The sequence below is a fragment of the Chaetura pelagica genome, unplaced genomic scaffold (assembly GCF_000747805.2).
Source record: "Chaetura pelagica isolate M959 unplaced genomic scaffold, ChaPel_1.0 scaffold278, whole genome shotgun sequence".
In the NCBI taxonomy this organism is placed as follows: Eukaryota; Metazoa; Chordata; class Aves; order Apodiformes; family Apodidae; genus Chaetura; species Chaetura pelagica.
In genome coordinates, this window is record NW_009954497.1 from 2,497,652 (window position 1) to 2,515,012 (window position 17,361).

The 17,361-nt window shown below is 39.0% G+C and overlaps 2 protein-coding genes across 2 annotated transcripts in view; one reads left to right on the plus strand and one right to left on the minus strand.

The window, feature by feature from the left end:
• The window catches only part of AHCTF1 (AT hook containing transcription factor 1), a 36,012-nt gene extending 30,064 nt beyond the window's left edge, over positions 1–5,948 (plus strand). The window contains exons 34-37 of the mRNA XM_010004610.1: positions 1,532–3,365; positions 4,131–4,268; positions 4,740–4,827; positions 5,478–5,948. Of these exons, the coding sequence (XP_010002912.1) occupies positions 1,532–3,365; positions 4,131–4,268; positions 4,740–4,827; positions 5,478–5,670 (2,253 nt within the window). The 3' untranslated portion in view covers positions 5,671–5,948. The remainder of the gene's footprint in view (positions 1–1,531; positions 3,366–4,130; positions 4,269–4,739; positions 4,828–5,477) is intronic.
• A 3,963-nt stretch (positions 5,949–9,911) lies between these two features.
• Positions 9,912–17,324, minus strand: LOC104394957 (saccharopine dehydrogenase-like oxidoreductase). Its single transcript, XM_010004611.1, has 11 exons — positions 17,196–17,324; positions 16,025–16,105; positions 15,423–15,552; positions 14,153–14,202; positions 13,507–13,637; positions 12,860–12,974; positions 11,820–11,939; positions 11,649–11,705; positions 11,007–11,118; positions 10,483–10,564; positions 9,912–10,017 (listed from the first exon to the last, which is right to left on the minus strand). The coding sequence occupies exons 1-11, from the start codon at positions 17,322–17,324 to the stop codon at positions 9,912–9,914; spliced, it is 1,113 nt and encodes a 370-aa protein (XP_010002913.1).
• Between the last annotated feature and the right edge of the window lie 37 nt (positions 17,325–17,361).

Sequence of the window (17,361 nt, forward strand, 5' to 3'; positions counted from 1 at the left end):
ACTAAACACAGCCAGCAACTTAGTGCCATGCTTGCTTACTCCTTCCCACAAGTGGAGGAGAGGGTCAGAAGAGTAAAAGTGGGAAAACTGATAGGTTGAAATAGAGTTAAGGCAAAAACTAGGCACATAAGTGAAGTAAAGTAAGGAATCCATTCACTATTTCCCATCAGCAGGCAGGTGTTCAGCTATCTCTAGGAAAGCAGGGCTCTATTGTGCATAATGATTACTTGGAGAGAAAATCACAATCATGCTGAAGGTGTGTGTGTGTCCCCTTGCTTCCCCCAGCTTTATGTGCTGAGCATGACATCATGTGGTACAGAATATCCCTTTGGTCAGTTTGGGTCAGCTGTCCTGGCTGTGGCCCTTCCCAACGTCTTGTGCACCCCTAGCCTTTTTGCTGTTGGGGTGGTGTGAGAGGCAGAAAAGGCCTTCACTCTGTGTGAACACGACTCAGCAATAACAGAAACATCTCTGCATTATCAGCGCTGTTCTCAGCACAAATCAATTGTCTATCCCCATACCAGCTTCTATGAAGAAATTTAACTCTGTCCCAGCCAAAACCAGCACACTGGTTCTTACTGATTTATATGTAAACATCTCTTTTTGGCTTCTCTGCCTTCATTGAATTTAGGACAAACTATTTCCTTCTTGTTTGCAGATTTGTAAGTATAACAGGAAAGTTTCTGCAGACCAGTATTTCTTGAATTCAGTTTTGTAGCGTGGCATATTGCTATAATGTGATGCTTTAGCGACTTTTAATTAGGCAGGAGGCAAGAAAATAGACAAATTCTATGGAGGCTGCTGTTGAGTGGCTTCTTCTGCCATCATTAGCTGGCATGGGAACTTGGAGGTTTGGGCAAAGGTCTTTACACGTTGATTGAATGATCTTGACCATCTGACTCACCTGAACTACATAATGGATGCTCTTTGCTCTCTGTATAAAAGCTTAAGTATCTCGTGTATCTAAAAGGAAATGAGATGGAGGTATTCAAGATATATGTGTTGTCTCATGCAATCCAAGTGATTCTTTAAAGTGCAGCTTTGAGTTGTTGGATGTGATACTTGGCCAGTTTGACTTAGTGTTTCTGTCACAACTCTCATGACTGAAACTTTAAATTTTGGGGACATAATTACATTTTACCATGTTAGATACAGAATTGGTTACTCTGTGGATTTGTAGCAGTCCAGAAAGTAACTGCAGTGTGATGATTTGTGCCAGTTGTGTGTACAGCTTGTATAGTTAAACTGCTCACTTTGTTGGCAGGTGGTGGCAAATTGTTAGTCATGAAGATAAATACCAGAAATGTAGTATGTGAGTGCATACACTGCATACTCTGTTCTCTGTCCCTTAAACACATCAACTTTTATCTGTAGTAGCAAGTGCATTGTATATTTCTAGTGTTACATTCAGTGGTGATCTGAAAGGAAAAGCAGCATTTCACTGTCCTCAGTTTCATGTATCTCCATTTGTTTGAAGCTAGTCTGTCTGGTAATTAATAGTGCATTAACAGACTTTTTTTTTTAACTTTAGGTTACTGAAGATAATACGGTTAAGGCACAAACCTCAGAAGAAGCACCTGAAGCATCACCATATAGTGAACTACATACATCAGGCAATTTTCAATACAGCTATGATACTATAGAGCAACGGTTTGCATGTGATTTGCCTGATAATAGAGATGGTGAATGTGATGCAGCTGAGGGAGATGGAGAGCTTTTTATATCTCAGAGTAATTTTACTCTAGTCTTGGAAGGAGAAGAAGGTGAAGCGGAGATGGAAGACTCTACAGCAGTAGATGCTTCTAAACTGGCTGGCACAACAACAGAGGAAAAGCCTCTGAACAACTTTGGAAATACAGAAAACCAAGAACATGTTACAAATTCAGTGTGCACTGTAACTAGTGATCAGGAATCTCAAAATATTGCAGAGTCACTCCCGTATGTGCCTGAACCCATTAAGGTAGCTATTGCTGAGAACTTACTGGATGTAATCAAAGACACAAGAAGTAAAGAATTTACATCTGAAGTCGTAGAACAGTCTATTCATGAAACCATAGGTAAAAAAGTAACTAGATTCCAGAAGGCAAGAACTCCCTTAACAACTGTGCCAGAAGAAGTGGAAGATGAAACCAGTAGATATCAAGTAGAGCGTGTTGTCACTCCTAGAACACGCACAAGGGGACAACTGAGTAGAAATCTAAGTATTCCATTGGCAGATGAGGAGCAACTACTGAAGAAAGACAAACCAGTTCTGTTTGCACAGTCTCCTAGGAGAAGTACCAGGCGTACAAAAGACACATCTGAGACTTCTAGTCTTCAAACAGCAGAAAATGCTCAAGATGAGCAAATACCTGTGGTGCCTGTTACTCCAAGAAGAGGTAGGAAGCCTAAGCAGACTAATTCAGAAAAAGTAGAAAGCAGCCATTCTGATGGACAAGCATTGTCCATCAGTAAGCAGTCCGTAGCAAATACTCCAAGAAGAGGATTAAGAAGAATAAAGGAATCTGTATCAGAACTTCTGGAAGAGGCTAATGAAGAAACTTCTCTTGCTGAAGGTAGCCTTACTGCTTCTGCTACTTCCAAAACGACTAGAGGAGGAAAAAGTTCATCAGGAGGTCAAGAAACTGGCCAGGTTGACACTGATCATAAGCTAAAAACAGCAGTTAGTCCCAGCAGAAGTGCAAGAAAACTAAAAAATACCAATTTACAGGTCACTGAAAATGTTGTCAAGGATCAAGAGGTGCAGCCTAGCGACCAACTCCTTTCACTTACGCCAACTAGAAGAGGCAGAAGAAGAAAGATTAGCTCATCTGAAGTTTCAGAAATATCTGACCTTGATCTGTCTAAATCATTGCCTCTTCAAACAGAATTTAAACTTCCTGTCACTCCTAGAAGAAGTGCTAGGAAAGCAGCACAAAACCTCTTGGCAGACACAGGATCTCTGTCTACTCAGGAAGACACACATGCAGGTGAGAAAGTGGAAACCCTTGATACTCCTAGGAGAAGAGGAAGAAGAGTTACACATACTAAATCAGAAACAACAGATGCTCATGAGCTAACACCTGCACAGCCAAAGGAGGAACCAACTACACCCAGGACTGCAGTAAGGACAGGGCGTCGGGGCAGAAAGATACAACCAGTATTGGAAGATGACACAGGGCAGGAGGCATTCCCACAAGGACCTGATGGCAGCACTTTGCTGCTTGAAGACATAAACCCATCAGAACATGATGAAGCATCCAAAACAGATCGTGTTACAAGAACAAGATCCCGCAATACTGCCATGCATCAGAAAGTGTCTGTTGAGGAAAGTGAGGCCTTCCTTTTCTCTCCTCCTCTCATGAAGCTGACAAAGAAATTTAAAGGTAGGTGCACTATCTATGTCTACATAAAAAAAAAAAATAGGGCATATTGCTGTTTCGTAAAACACAGAGAAGAGACTGAGGATGGCTTTAAGTGTTGTAAAGAACGTAACCATACAAAATTTTGGGAAGAGGCAGTTCATCTTGTTTTCTGAACTCTACTTGACTGACTGGCTAGTTGTGGTGGAAACATGAGGAGGCTGATGTGAGTGAAATAAAATTTAATCTGAATTTCTGTCATTAGCCTGATTTCAATCAATTTTGAAAACTGGAGGGTATTGTAATAGGTGATTGCCATCCCTTCTCCATGGCAGAGAAACAAAGGAGACATGGTTCTGAATGATGTTCAGTTTTTAACTTGTAATGGGCTGCATCTTGAAACAAACTATACAGCTGTTTAATTATGGGATTGTTTTTCATGAACATATGCTTTGTGAAGTTCATGTTGCATAGAGTTCTTTTTAGTAGACTACTTGATAAAAAATGTTTTTAAGATGTGTAAGGACCATTGATGCTTCCTGAACAGAGATTTTTTTATTATGTAGGTGCAGGTAGAATCACTACACAGGCTTATTGTTGTTTCACAGTAAAAGATTGGATCCCAAGAGTCAGTTACTAGGGGAAAAATACTTATGCACTGAGTGTTTAGAAAGCTGATTGGACTTTTGTTTCAGGAAGCTTTTGTGCTCTTGATTATCAACTGTAATTTAACATCACAGTCCTGCATGTATAATATTTGTGCATATTAACAGTGCATTGTCGTTACAGCTGAAAAAGCAGACGAACCTGTGCAGCTCAAGGATTTTGACCCAGACCTGTCTTCTCAGTTTGTTTTTTCACCCCCTCTTTTGAGATCACGGAGAAAAAATGTATCTAGCATTTCAGAAATTGTGAAAGAACCAGTAAGTAAATTGTTTCATGTTCTTGATTATTATTTTTTTTCTTCTTTGTACTACATTTTCAAACAGCATTTGCAATGCCTTGCCTTTTTTTCTTGAAGGTATATCTTAAGAAGAGAGCTTTACATTAATCAGCTAAACAATTTAATATTTTTTTCCTTCATGGAAAGTGGCTACAAAAATAAATTGTGAATCTGTGTGAGTCAAAAACTAATAAGAATTGCTTTGCCATCAACAAAAGGCACAGAGGCTTTATTTAAACTTACTTAGTATTATCTTTTAGTTCCAGAATTTGAACTTTGAGGATGGTGCAGTAATTTGAGATGAAAGGCTCATTTTTGCAGAGAGAAACTCTACTGGTTTTGGAAATAACTGTCATGACTTCTTCACAAAAGAAACATTCATTTGTATTCTGCAGAAGTGCAAGAACTTAGTAACATTTTTGTTGCCTTAACATAGGAGCTTCCAATTAAAGAAGAAGAGGATGCCAAATCCATAGAGTCTATGGGGAAGCAAAATTTGAAGAGAGGTAGACCTGCAAAATCCAAGAAGAAGAAAGCAAGCAAGTATGAAATTTTTTTTTACCATTATTTGTCTTCCTTTACTGTGGTAGTGATTCAGCTGTCATCCACCTAACTTCCTCATTTGGCTATGCAGTTCTGCTCTTGACTTCATGAGCCTATCCAGCTTGTTGGTCTAAAAGGCATCTTTTTCCCTCACTTAATGGTTTAGTTTTCTAATGGAAACAGAAGAGGGAGGGGATAGAAACGGGCAAGTGGATGCTATTTTTTGCAGCGACTGTGCTTTTAAACATTTTGTCTTATTCCACCTTATGTAACCACACTCTTACAATCTTTAGTTCCCCATAAAAGGCACAAGGAAGTCAGACCATGAGTAAAGATGATAAGTTCTTGTTTCTGGAGATGTTCTCTAGTTCCCCCTGGAAAACTTTCTGTGAGCACATTTGCCTCCTAAAATCTGTGGCGGGGGTTCTAAAAGCTCATATGAAGAGGGATTGAGAATACTTGGGACTGTCTGGCAAGGAGTGAAAGCAAAAGGAAGCTTATTTATGTACCTTTTATGCCTTGATCTTATCTACAAAAAAATTCATAAATAATTCTTTGGTACTGATTTTGTCATTCCACAGTTTTTTGTCCCTCTCCTAAATACTATGTTGGTAATAAAAAATAAATTTGATACTTCTTTTCCCTCTCAGAACCACAGGAAAGGAAGGTTCTTGGTCACCTCCACCAGTGGAAATAAAATTAATCTCCCCTATTGGAAGTCCAATGGATGGAACAAAAAGCAAACAGAAAGAAACGACAGACACAGCAGAGAAGACTCTGCGAAAGAACAAAAAAAGACTCTCTAATTTTCCAAAGCCAGTTGTGCGCCGGAAGATGCTGTAACTGTTTTTTAAGTTTATAATGTACACCACTGTTTGTAAAGTCATCAAAATTGTATGGATTAGTAAAAAGAAAAAAAATCATCTAATTTGGAAGAGGTAATTTATATAAATTATTGTAAAATTTCATAAACAAATGGTCTTCAATAAGTAACTCCATATGGAGTGTGATTTCCTCAGTCAGTGCAGTTTTCTATTTTATATTAAGACTTCATACATTTATATAATATGTAAATACAGCTTATTTTAGGAATGTTAAATAAAAATGTATACTTCACGATATGCTTACTGTCTAATAGCTTTTTGAGGGAATCGTGGGTTGAATGGCCTGTATTGCTCAAAAAATTTGATGTTGGTTTGCAAGAGTATTTAGACCCTCAAAAAGTTGGCTTAGAACTCCTATCTATAAAATAAGTAAACATTTAAAACATACTAGTTTAAATTTTATAAATTATGTTTGACTTGGTACAAATGATTGGGTTCATAATACAAACTGGTAATTCCTTACATTCATGGTTGAGTTGTACTGTATTGAAGTCAGAATGTAAACAATTGTATTTTAAGCTGTGCAATATTTTTTTGTATTTGTCTTAAACTTTGGGAAAGCTGCTCTTTCATTCATAAAATAGATCAGACCTCAGATGTTTCATTATTTTTTACAATTTATTGTCAGCAAAAAATTAACTGTATAGAGGGTGTGATGCTTACAATAGCATATAAAATTTTAAGGGATACTACCGACATACTTGGAAATTTGAGCCAAAATTATTTTCATAAAGTTAGTAGGAATGCTACTTTAACTGAAATAATTATTGTCTGTAAACATATTTTGCAATATTTGAAGCCCGCATATCACAGAACTGAAAACTTGATGGTAAAGCTAACAGAATAGCCTGGAAAAGGTACAAAAATGTACAGAAACCATATTTTTAAATAAATTCTTTCATTAGTAATCTTGGGTTATAGAGTACATTTCCATATAAAGCTTCAATTTGTAAAAATAAATTCAGAAGCTTATTCTTTTAGAAGAAGGCATGGAAGTACTATTTTGATGTGCAGTCTTCTAGAAAATTATTTTTATGTATGTTAATTTATATATGGATGCAACACTGAAGACTAAAGAATGAAAAGTTTAATGTCAGATTCCACCAATTAGTAAAAACTACTACAATTACTCTTAAGAAATACTTGTTTAATTAGTACCTTGTACATAATGGATGACTATTAATAACAGACTGAGCTGTTATAGGAAGTTTCTTGTGGGGCCATAATTTTCCTGTCTCAGAACAGGTCATTGCACTTGCATGCACTTGGAGATTTTTTTATTTTTCTCTTTGGGAGTATTCATGAAAGCTTAAAAAAAAAGCACCGGATAACAGGATGAAAGTGGCAGTTTGAGACCTTAGTAATTACTTACTCTGAATATTTTATACTTGAACATCAATATGTGGTCAAAGAGGGAAATGGGGAAAAGATCTACCAATTTTTTTTTTTAATTTCACACTGTACAGAAATGCAGGGAATAGCTCAGAAAATGGGTTAAAAGATCAGGCTTTCAAAACTGGAAAAGAAAATAGATGTCCTATCTGAATATACATTTTGTGTGGTTCGTGAGAGTGCAAGATTCTCTGCTACTTGATCAAATAGAATTGGCTGATTAAACACTAGTGAAGATTAGTAGGATTTTTTTTTTCCTGTCAGTTATTCTTGCAGTATGTTTTTGGTACGAAGGTCAAGTAGGACAAATGAAATCATATTAACTAATTTTATTAATAATTTATAGTCATTTTTAGTCTCTATTTTGTAATCAGCTCAGCTAAATTATCCTTGTTCAAGAGAGTTTTGGAGGAAAAAAGAAAGCAATAGTAATAGGAAAAAATTGGCATGCCATTTGATAACTTCCTAAAGGTTTGTGAAAGTCTATTTTTTTACTTTAAAGGAGTTTTAATCTAATTATGTGTTTAAAATGTTTTCCTCATTTTTCTCCAGTTTCTTAGATTCAGTGCTTAGCTCTGGAGTGCCAACCAGTTTCCCCGGGAGCAGTTTAAAAAGGAGCAAAAGCCATGCATAAGCATCAGTGCAAAGAGTGAGATTTCCCAAGTGGAAGCAAAACCAGGTGCTGGTCATTTTTTTGTTAGAGCCTGAGAAAGGAAAAAGCAGCTAACAGCATCAAGATGGCAACTCAAGTTTGAGCTTATAATGAAGTGGAGAGAGCAGATTTTACTTGGGGCTTTTTTTTTTTTTTTTGCAGAGGCTTGTTCCCAGCATGTGGGGGATGGGATGGAAAAGAACATTTCAACAAGGATGAGAGATCCAGGGCATGGGCAGTGCTTAGGGGGACAAGTGGGGAAAGGAGCCTGCCTTGCAGAAGATTGAAATGGCTTGACAGCAAGCAGCTGAGAAGGAAAGAGGTCTTAATAGAGAATTGCAGCTGTTTGCACATGTATCTGAGAGGAAGGTCATATTCATGGTGCCAGAAAAGAGCATGAGAAGCCTCTGAAAGAAAGGAGGTGATGTATCTTATTGGATCTGTGCAAAAAAGTTCCTGGTGCATCACGCAGCCATCCTTGTCAGCAAGATGAGAATTTCCCAGGAGAGGCTTGGTACAGTTCATCACTAAAGGCAGCAATTCTGAAGTTTTTTACATAGGAAATACAATTGCTTGAGGAGTGTGTGTTTTTCTTCCCCTGACAAAAAGCTGGAATTTCTCAGGAATATTTTGATGCATCTGATCTAACATCAGACGGGTAAAAGCTGAAGCTAAATTGTGTCTCTGTGCCTTTGGGGCTATAACCCCAAAAGTTCTGCTGGAAGGCTGACTGCCTTGGGGTAGTAACTTGCATTTCAGAAAGAATAATACATGCAAGGGTAGAATTTCTTTCCAGGAAACACATAGATGTTAGTGAAGAGAGAATGAATATTAATAAAATTAAGGGTTGTTAGAAGGGAATTTGTCAAGAAAAGAAGTGTTGCCATAGTGTGTTTGCAGATCTTGATTCCTAATTTAAACTATTTGTGGGGGCACTAATACTATTCTTCTTCCTCCCTTACAAACGGATGAAATGGACTCATTCTTCTTGTCCACTGTTTCTTTTTCCCTACTGGGTCAATTACTGTTGTTTGGGTCCCTATCAGCCATGGTGTCCTCAGATGCAGTTTGAGCCCCTGCCCTAACCACAGTCTGCTGAGAGTACTGAACTGTGGCTTGATTGGCACAGGCCAGACCCCAGTACAGTGCAAGAAGCTGCTGGTTTTCACTGGGGGAGGCAAGGCATCCTATCCAGTGGCACATTAGTTTGCCAGGGTTGCTTGCCTGCTCAGAGGTGAAGTTGCATGGGAGGTGACAGTTGCCCTAGAAACTTGCCCAAATCTCAGTTTTACACCAGCTATTGCAACAGGAACATATCTTTTATTGAAGCCTCCTCAGGTTGTCTTGATCTGCAAGACGATTAAAAAAATACTTGCATATCTAATAACACAAAGTATGATTATCCAAAGCTATCTGAACAGGCACACAAATGTGCATTTAGAAATTATTTGAGACTAAGTGGTTAAGTCTGCTTTTTTATTCCACCATTATTGTAACAGCTGTTACGGGGAGAGGAGCCACCACACTGCTGGTCACGGTTATACTGACCAAAGCTACTCTTGGTGCTTTCTCTTCTCTCCTTTTTTAGCACAGTCAACATACCTTAAGAAAACAGCACAGAGTCAGCAGATCTTTGTAATAACACAGGAAAAAAAAAAAAAAGACAAACCCATTCCTTAATCTCCAAGAAAAAACAACAAGTTTTTATTTCACTATGGCCACTAAGGCTTGGAAAGGAAGAACACCACAAAGCAACCACAACTACCCAAACAGGCAGGAGGAGCAACCGGTGGTTTCATCTGCTAAGGCACTTGCTACCCAGGGCCTGCCTACTTCCAATAGTTGGGGAACAGGAAAAAGGAAGAAGGCTGCGGTTAATTGTGGATACTATAGGGGATCCATTAAGTAGTACCTTCAAATTGAGATGAAAGAGATTCAGCAGAATTCTAGAAATAGTACTTGACAAGTCACTAATTTTACATGCTTGTGAATTAAAACTCAGTTACCCCTCATGGACTCACTCACTGTCACAAATAGTATTGTCATTTTTAATTCAGGTTCTCTTCTGTTTCTGCTGCAAACAATAGCACAGTGAACCTATTTTATAATTAGGCTATTACAGCCACATCATTTTGACTGGAATAGGAACCACGACTTCAGACTTCAGGCTTGCTAATAACAGAGAACTCAATACCACGTTTGTTGAGGCGATCAATCAGTTTTGTTTTGCAGAAGGCAGCTGCTGGAGAATATACACCACCCCTGTTAATAAAAAGCAACAGGGAAAAACATCAGTGGTGCAGTAACTGAGTGACAACTTCTTTTGACATCAAAGATGCGTGTCCCTGCCTAAGAAAGGAAAGGCCACTTTGCCCCTCAGGACAGCGTATGAGGAACTTGGCAAGCTGGTCATATTCATAGGTTCATTTCTGCATCCAGCAAATTCAACAGAAATCACACAGTTAACTGAGAATACAGACACTGATGCAACAGATGGAGCCAAAACATTACTAAAAACCTATGACTCCATCATGACTACCTTTCAAACTGAAAGGCAGATAAAGATAAGTGGCTTTAAATCAGTTGTGGTCAAGTAAGTCCCTTGCACAGCCTTTGGGGGAGGCAACACAGAAATCCACAGGACTATGAGATCTGTATTTTCAAAGAGAAACATGCACACAGCTGCTTGAGGGGAGCTCAAGCTGTTCTGCAAGGAAAAGTACTTACTGTTTAGGCAGACAAGCTGCATCTTCCAGAAGAGATACAGCTGCTTGAACCATTGCAATTGGCGTAGTAACATAGCCAGGCTCTAACAAAGAATAAAAGAATAAAACATGGAATGTAATCTTAACTACAGCATGCTGCAGAATAATCTCCTTGGCAATGAAATGTCCTTCCCCATTGATAAACAGCTATCTTACATGGCACTCATCCCAAGTCACTGGTGAAGTCCTTAAGACCTAATCTGGAAACTGTCCCCTCCCTTTAACTGCTCTACTCTGCAAAAATGACAACTGTAGCGGGGAGAATCAGAAGAAAAGAGAACGACAAGAACGTAAATCAACTGGCTATCTCAAAAAACAGGTCACAACGAATGCTACTATCCATGGTAATACTCTGTTAAAGGCTGTTGAGTCTGGCCATGCTGGACATGCTCCTTGAGAGGGAAAGGAACAACAGTGGAACCACACCTATTATTTTACAGTAGTGAATTTGAGGCAAAAGCAGTCAGCTGCTACCAACACACGTACCTGGTCCCTTGACTTCAGTGCAGATCTTTACATTTGGTTTGCCATTCTGTGGATCTTGCCCTTCACTGTAACCCTCACCAAAAAAAGTCATTGTAAAAGTAGTTCTTTCCATCTGTAGTGGACAAAACAAGCGTAGTCACCAAAACAGCAACTCACATCAAGTAGGCACAAGTAGTAGATCTAAGTATCTATTATGCCAAGCACTGTGATCCATCTAACCATGACAGTAGTTACTTTCAGTTACTGCTTAAAAGGTACAATCTCATCTGAATGTTTAATCGCTTCCACTTTGGTGGAACTGTTACTGTTCTAAAGTCCAGTTACTCTCTCAGTGCTTTCAAGTCCTGAGTTTTTGCTGCTTAGTCTCCCTCTGTCATCACCTTCAACAGAATGAGTGCTGTGAGCCATCCATGTCAACGCATCAGACCCAGCAACATGATGCATTTTTTCCTCATAGAAGTTCCACTGACTTTGATGTCTAACAGCAGAACGCATGATTATTTAAGCACTCCAAGCTATCAGAACAGGTGCACACAATATCCATTCAGAAATTCCTGTGAAACTAAGCACTTACCTCTACATTTCTATTCCACCATGACCATAACATTTATTCAAGAATTGTGATGGAATACAGCCAGTTACCTGTTTCTGGGTTGGTCCTTTCTTTGTGAAGTATCCACCAGAGAAAAATTCTGGGTACTACATAAAGGGAGGAGAAACAAGGACAAAAAGAAAGAAGACAAAAGACCAACAGTAAATGAGAGGGAAAAAAATAACATCTCCAAACAATTCTTTCTTGTTCTGAACACTTACTTTTATCAGAAGTTTTCTTCCAGAGCTAAACTTAGCAAGGAGAAGAAATAAAATGCCAGCAAACGTCAACTTGATAACAGAGCCGAGACCACCTATGTTCACGTAAGCACCATACTGCACCTGAGGCAAGAACGTATTTTCAGTGACATCAGTTACATTCAAATGTTTGCAGCAATTAATTTGTAAATATACATCAACTCCCAAATACAACTGGTTGATACAACAGAGGGCTGTTTAAACAGGGCCTTGATCAATTGTCTTAAACAACTCTTTGAATAATGCTTTGTTTTATAATCCATTACAATGTAACAATGTAATTACAGAATGGTGAAGGAGTGAGCATGATAAACAAGAGTGGAAAACTTCAAAGAAAGATGTGTTTTGGTCTCTGATTTCAGGCTTCCATCCTGAGATCTTCCTCTCCTCCTCTTTGTGCTTTAGTTTAAGACAAACTGAGGCCTAACTGCAGAATTCTGGAATAGCAACGAGAAGCCTTTCTCATTAGTAGCTTCCAAGTCTATTTGTAGAGTGCTATTTCACCTTTATCAATGAACTGATGCTTGTGATTCTGCACAACTGTTTGAGACTGTCATTGCTGGTCTCTACTCAGGAAACCATAGAAAACAAAAACTAAACCTCTTTTCCACCACCATCATTTCACAATGCCTTTACTCAGCAGACCAGAGATCCAAGTGTCAAAGAAGTCTCCAGCTACAAATGAGCAGCACAAGAATCCTGCAAGAACTTCTCATAACTATTATGCTAGCAGCAGAAGCAAGCTCTGCAAACAGAGTGTGAAGTAGCATGAAACAGACCAGTGCACTCAGAAGGACCTGAACCACATCAGGTCAAACAGCTTCCAAACACGATTGACAGAACAAGCCTCCTTCTTTACAGAACCAAAAGCACTTTGCAGTTCATCACTACGTATCTAACTAAAGAAATGCTACCACACAGGCTGGAGTAAGAACTGTTACTACATAAATGAGAGATTTGTTGAAAATGGTACTCAAGACAGCATACAAATATCACTAACTTACCGGTGTTTCCTTCAACTCTGTGTGCATATAGCGCTGAGACCGTTCCACAACAGAAACATCAGATGGCGTGAATTGAACGGAGTACTTTCTGAAATCCTGATTGTAAAACACAAGTCTGCAAATGGGGAAAAAAAGTCAGAAAACATGCTCACATGTTCACACAGACTGAAAGAAACTGATTGTAATGGCTCTATCAACACTAGCTTTTCCTCAAGCATTTTTATGACACTCTCTCTTTTCCCTGAAAGCAAACCACTCTAAATTTATTCCTGGCTCAACTCAGAATCCCATGCACTAAAGCAAGGATGAATTTGATAATCAAGATAATATTCTCCTCACATTTATTGTTCCCATTCTACTGATCACTTCTGAAATCAAACTCAAAAGTTTGCCTTGTTTCTACAAGTCTCTTAGAACAAGTTAGCTTTGAGACCGAGGACAGGCAGGACATGTTTTTTCAGTAAACTATATAAACAGATCAGTAAAACTGAAATTATATTAAAGTCTACTTGCAGAACATCTATGTGCTCTTACTATACTGAAGTCCTAAATGCATCTTTTAGTATTTAATAATATACTAACAATCTATGTAATAAACACTGGAAATGTTCAGAGACAGCATGTATCACATCTTATCCTTCTTATACCTTTTTTTAAGTTTTGCACCAATTACTGGAACAGGGGCATATCCAATCTTTTTCCGAATTGTCTTCAGGTTGTTTTCATCCGCCAGGAAATAAATAGCTGACTGCCAGGTACCTTCATGAAGAGAAGAACCCTGGCAACATACCATCAAACAGTCACTAATTCAGTAGCTGCAGATTTCATGTATTATTTTAAGGACAATCTTAAAATTATTAAATATATTACACATTATTGCCTTTCTTACATATATGCATTATGATTACATGCTTTAAAGTATATTGAAACAACCCGTCCCAAGCAAAAAAACAAACAGCCAAGCACTAGGATTACTGGCAACACACTGTGTATCTGTTATAGATTACTTGAGTGAGAATCCTTCCCACAACTCTGCAAAAACTGAGTTTTTCCTACCACAGTTTAACACAACCAAGTTTAGGTAGACAGCCCATGCAAATGGACCATACTAAAGCACTTTTGCTTAGGAACAGTTTCTATAAAATGTTTCTAAAGAATTAAGTTCTTAAGACTCATCATCAAAGAACTGCCAGCTTCTTCACTGCTCTACTTTAATGTAATGACACTTTAATGTGCAATGGTGACGCTACCACAAATACCCCTGGGTTTCCAAGAAGGTACAAACCAACTAACCTCAGGTCCAAAATTCATAGTAAGGAAACTTTCAACAGCAGTTAAGGTACCTTTAAGGGAGGAAAAACCATTACTTGGCATATAGAATAGAATGGATGCAGTGGGAATGGACCTACAAAGATCAACTAGTCCAGCTGCCAATACACATTCATTGGTTCACAAAGCCTGAGCACACTCTGGTACACTCAAACAGCAGGTCAGTGACATTATTAGTTGAAAAGGCAAAGTCACATCTTCATCCTCAAGTAAGAGAAACTAAGATTGAGTCCTACTGCTATCTCATTTAACAAAATTATTATGTGAAGTACTTCAACAAAGGTCACAAATAGTATCTTTACTAACTTAATTTTATTTACCTAGCTATTGAGATAGTGTAAATAATGAAAAAAGGAAAAGCATATCAAGAGCTATATTATATTTTATTACAACATAAAAGATACCTTTACTCAAAACAGGTATCAGATATGAAACTATCATCTCATGAGCAACCAGATACTCATTTCCATGGCTCTTCTCACCGTGCAACCAGACCTAGATTGAGTTTTCTTAAATTGGAAGTTGAGATACACTCCAATGTAAAGCAAATCCACTTAATAATACACTTCTAATAACACACAAAAGCAAACCATTTAGATACTTCTTGGCCTTTGTAAGTGCAAGTTAGACCTGATAAAAGAAGTATCCTCATTTGAGGATCAAGTACTGTTTGCATAGAATTAAAGCACCTCACATCTTTTCTCAAATATATTTCTTCACTTTCAGCTACTCTCCAGCTGCTCTTACAGAAAAAGGCATTGTATGGCACTATCTACTTACACTCATACAACAGCCTCTCAGCACTCGCGGTAGAAAAAGAAAACTTACAAAATCTGATTACCCACTAATTTGCAATCCCTTTCCTGCAGCCCTCCTGTCCCCACTGCCTCTTCTCTACAACAGTGTCCTACCCCACAGGCAGTGTGCTGAGGCTTGTCTAGGGATGTCCACAGGCTGACTGAACAGCCTGCTGCTGACAACTGAAAGCTCTGTTCTCTCACTGAGCAACATGACCCTGAATCCCTACTCTTCTTTATGACCAATTTTCCTTAATCTAATGAGAATATGATGTACATTTTTATCTACCAGATTTGGCTGAAACTAGTCAGCTGGTAGAGGCAGGCAGAGAGAGAGACTGAGAGAGTTTCTACAGAGGCAGTGCTGCTTTAGGAAACCTTATCAAAGCATCATCTACATTTCTTTTTCATTGTAAGGTCACACTGGACTCAGTCACCTTTCAGCTTGTCTCTGGTGTACAGTACTCCCATATCAGCGGGTATAGAGTCAAAGCCACAGCTTCCAACGACATATACTCCTTTTTCCTCAGCTTTGTCATTGTATTTCAGGTACATTTCTTCCAGAAACTAAAACACAGTCAAAACAAACATTTTAAGCAGAACTCTGTTTTTGGCCATGCCCAATACTAGCTATCAGCACTTCCCTGTTGTTTCACAGCACCCTACATATTTCAAACCACTTACAAACATCTTTAAGACAGACACATGTCATTTCTGCTTTACAGTATAAAAGCGTCACAGCAGTGCAAAGAAAAGTCATCTGGACAAAATTCCTATGTAGAACCACAACCAAGACTTCAAGTGGAATTCAAAACTTCTGGATTTACAGAGAGAACCTGAGAGGCTCTTGTCTAAAAGCACAAAACTATGTGACTAATACACATTAGCGTACTTCAAAATAATTAATCATCTTAAAGCTGCGTACCTGGAGGCAGAATTTGCCTAACGTTCATAAAACATTAGCAGAAACATGAAACAGAACCAAATACTCCTTTAACAGACCCATGATATAAGGTGTAATTTCTCTGCAGTCACATACCTGAGGCTCTCCACTGATGTCAATGTAGCTTGCGCCATTTTCAACACAAGCTTCTACCACAGGCTCTCCAAAGAACTTATACTATAGAAGGAAAGGACACCACACATAAGAAAATAATATCCACACAATATGACTCACTCAAGATGCTTCATCTAACATATTTATCTACGATAACTGTAAACAATTGCATAACAAACTTAATCATCAGTAATGGAGTTTGCTCTGCACACTGTACTTCTCTCATGAGACCAACAAGTCCAATTTATATATCTAATCTCATAGTGCTTTTTGCACTCCTCAGCTTATTTTCTGCTGAAACACTCTTCATTTCAAAAGGATTATCAGAACCCAACTTCCAACCCTTGTACTTTGATCCCCTTTGCATGTGCTGGAAATATTGCCACTTAAAGTTTTACTTTTCCAGCTCTATTTTTCAACTGCAACAACACTTAAAACATCATGACCCAACCTAGAACTCCTCCCCACATCACAATCAGTTTCTTAGGCCATCTGTAAAGGACTTGGAAGAAGAAACCAGACCCCACTGAATTTTATACAAATTACAGAATGTCCCTGGCTGGAAGAGGCCTCCAAGATCATCCAGTTCAGCCCTAGACCTAACAGTGCAAGCTCACCACTAGACCATGTCCCTAAGCACCAGGTCCACATGCTGTTACAATGCATCCAGAGATGGTGACTCCACCACTTCACTGGGCAGTCTATTTCAGTGCTTGACAACCCTTTCAGTGAAGAAATACTTCCTAATATCTAACCCAAACCTCCCCTGGCACAGCTTGCACCCATTCCCTCTGGTCCTATCACATGTCACCAGGGAGAAGAGGCTGTCCCCCTCATTGCTCCAGCCTCCATTCAGGTTGCTGTAAAGAGCAATGAGGTCTCCCTCAGCCTCCTCTTCTCTAGACTAACCAACCCCAGCTCCCTCGGCTGCTTCTCATAGGGCTTATGCTCTAAGCCCTTTGCAAGCCTCATTGCCCTTTTCAGGACACACTCCATCACTTCTGTCTTTCTCATAACGAGGAGCCCAGAACTGAACACAATATTCAAGATGTGGCCTAACTAGCAATGAATGCAGGGAGATGATCACCTCCTTATTCCTGCAGGCCACAGTGCTCCTAATAGAAGCCAGGATGGCCTTGGCCTTCTTACCCACCTGCACGCACTGCTGGCTCACATCTACTCGATTCACGACGGCAATTACACCAGGAGAGATGGGGAAACCTTTAGGCGACTGCAGTACCCAGCGGTACTTTCGGGTCCGTTTCAAAACGCTACATCTCATCTGGACGCCTCCCGAAATGCCGGGGCCCAGCGGCGGG

What these genes read in the sequence shown, in the direction of transcription:
- LOC104394957 (XM_010004611.1), bottom strand. Translation starts at nt 17,324, where the DNA reads ATGAGATGTAGCGTTTTGAAACGGACCCGAAAGTACCGCTGGGTACTG. An exon ending in ACATCAGTGGAGAGCCTCAG is followed by an intron (nt 15,553 to 16,024) that starts GTATGTGACTGC and finishes ACTGTGTTTTAG; the next exon opens with TTTCTGGAAGAAATGTACCT. An exon ending in AAGGACCAACCCAGAAACAG is followed by an intron (nt 11,119 to 11,648) that starts GTAACTGGCTGT and finishes TGTCCACTACAG; the next exon opens with ATGGAAAGAACTACTTTTAC.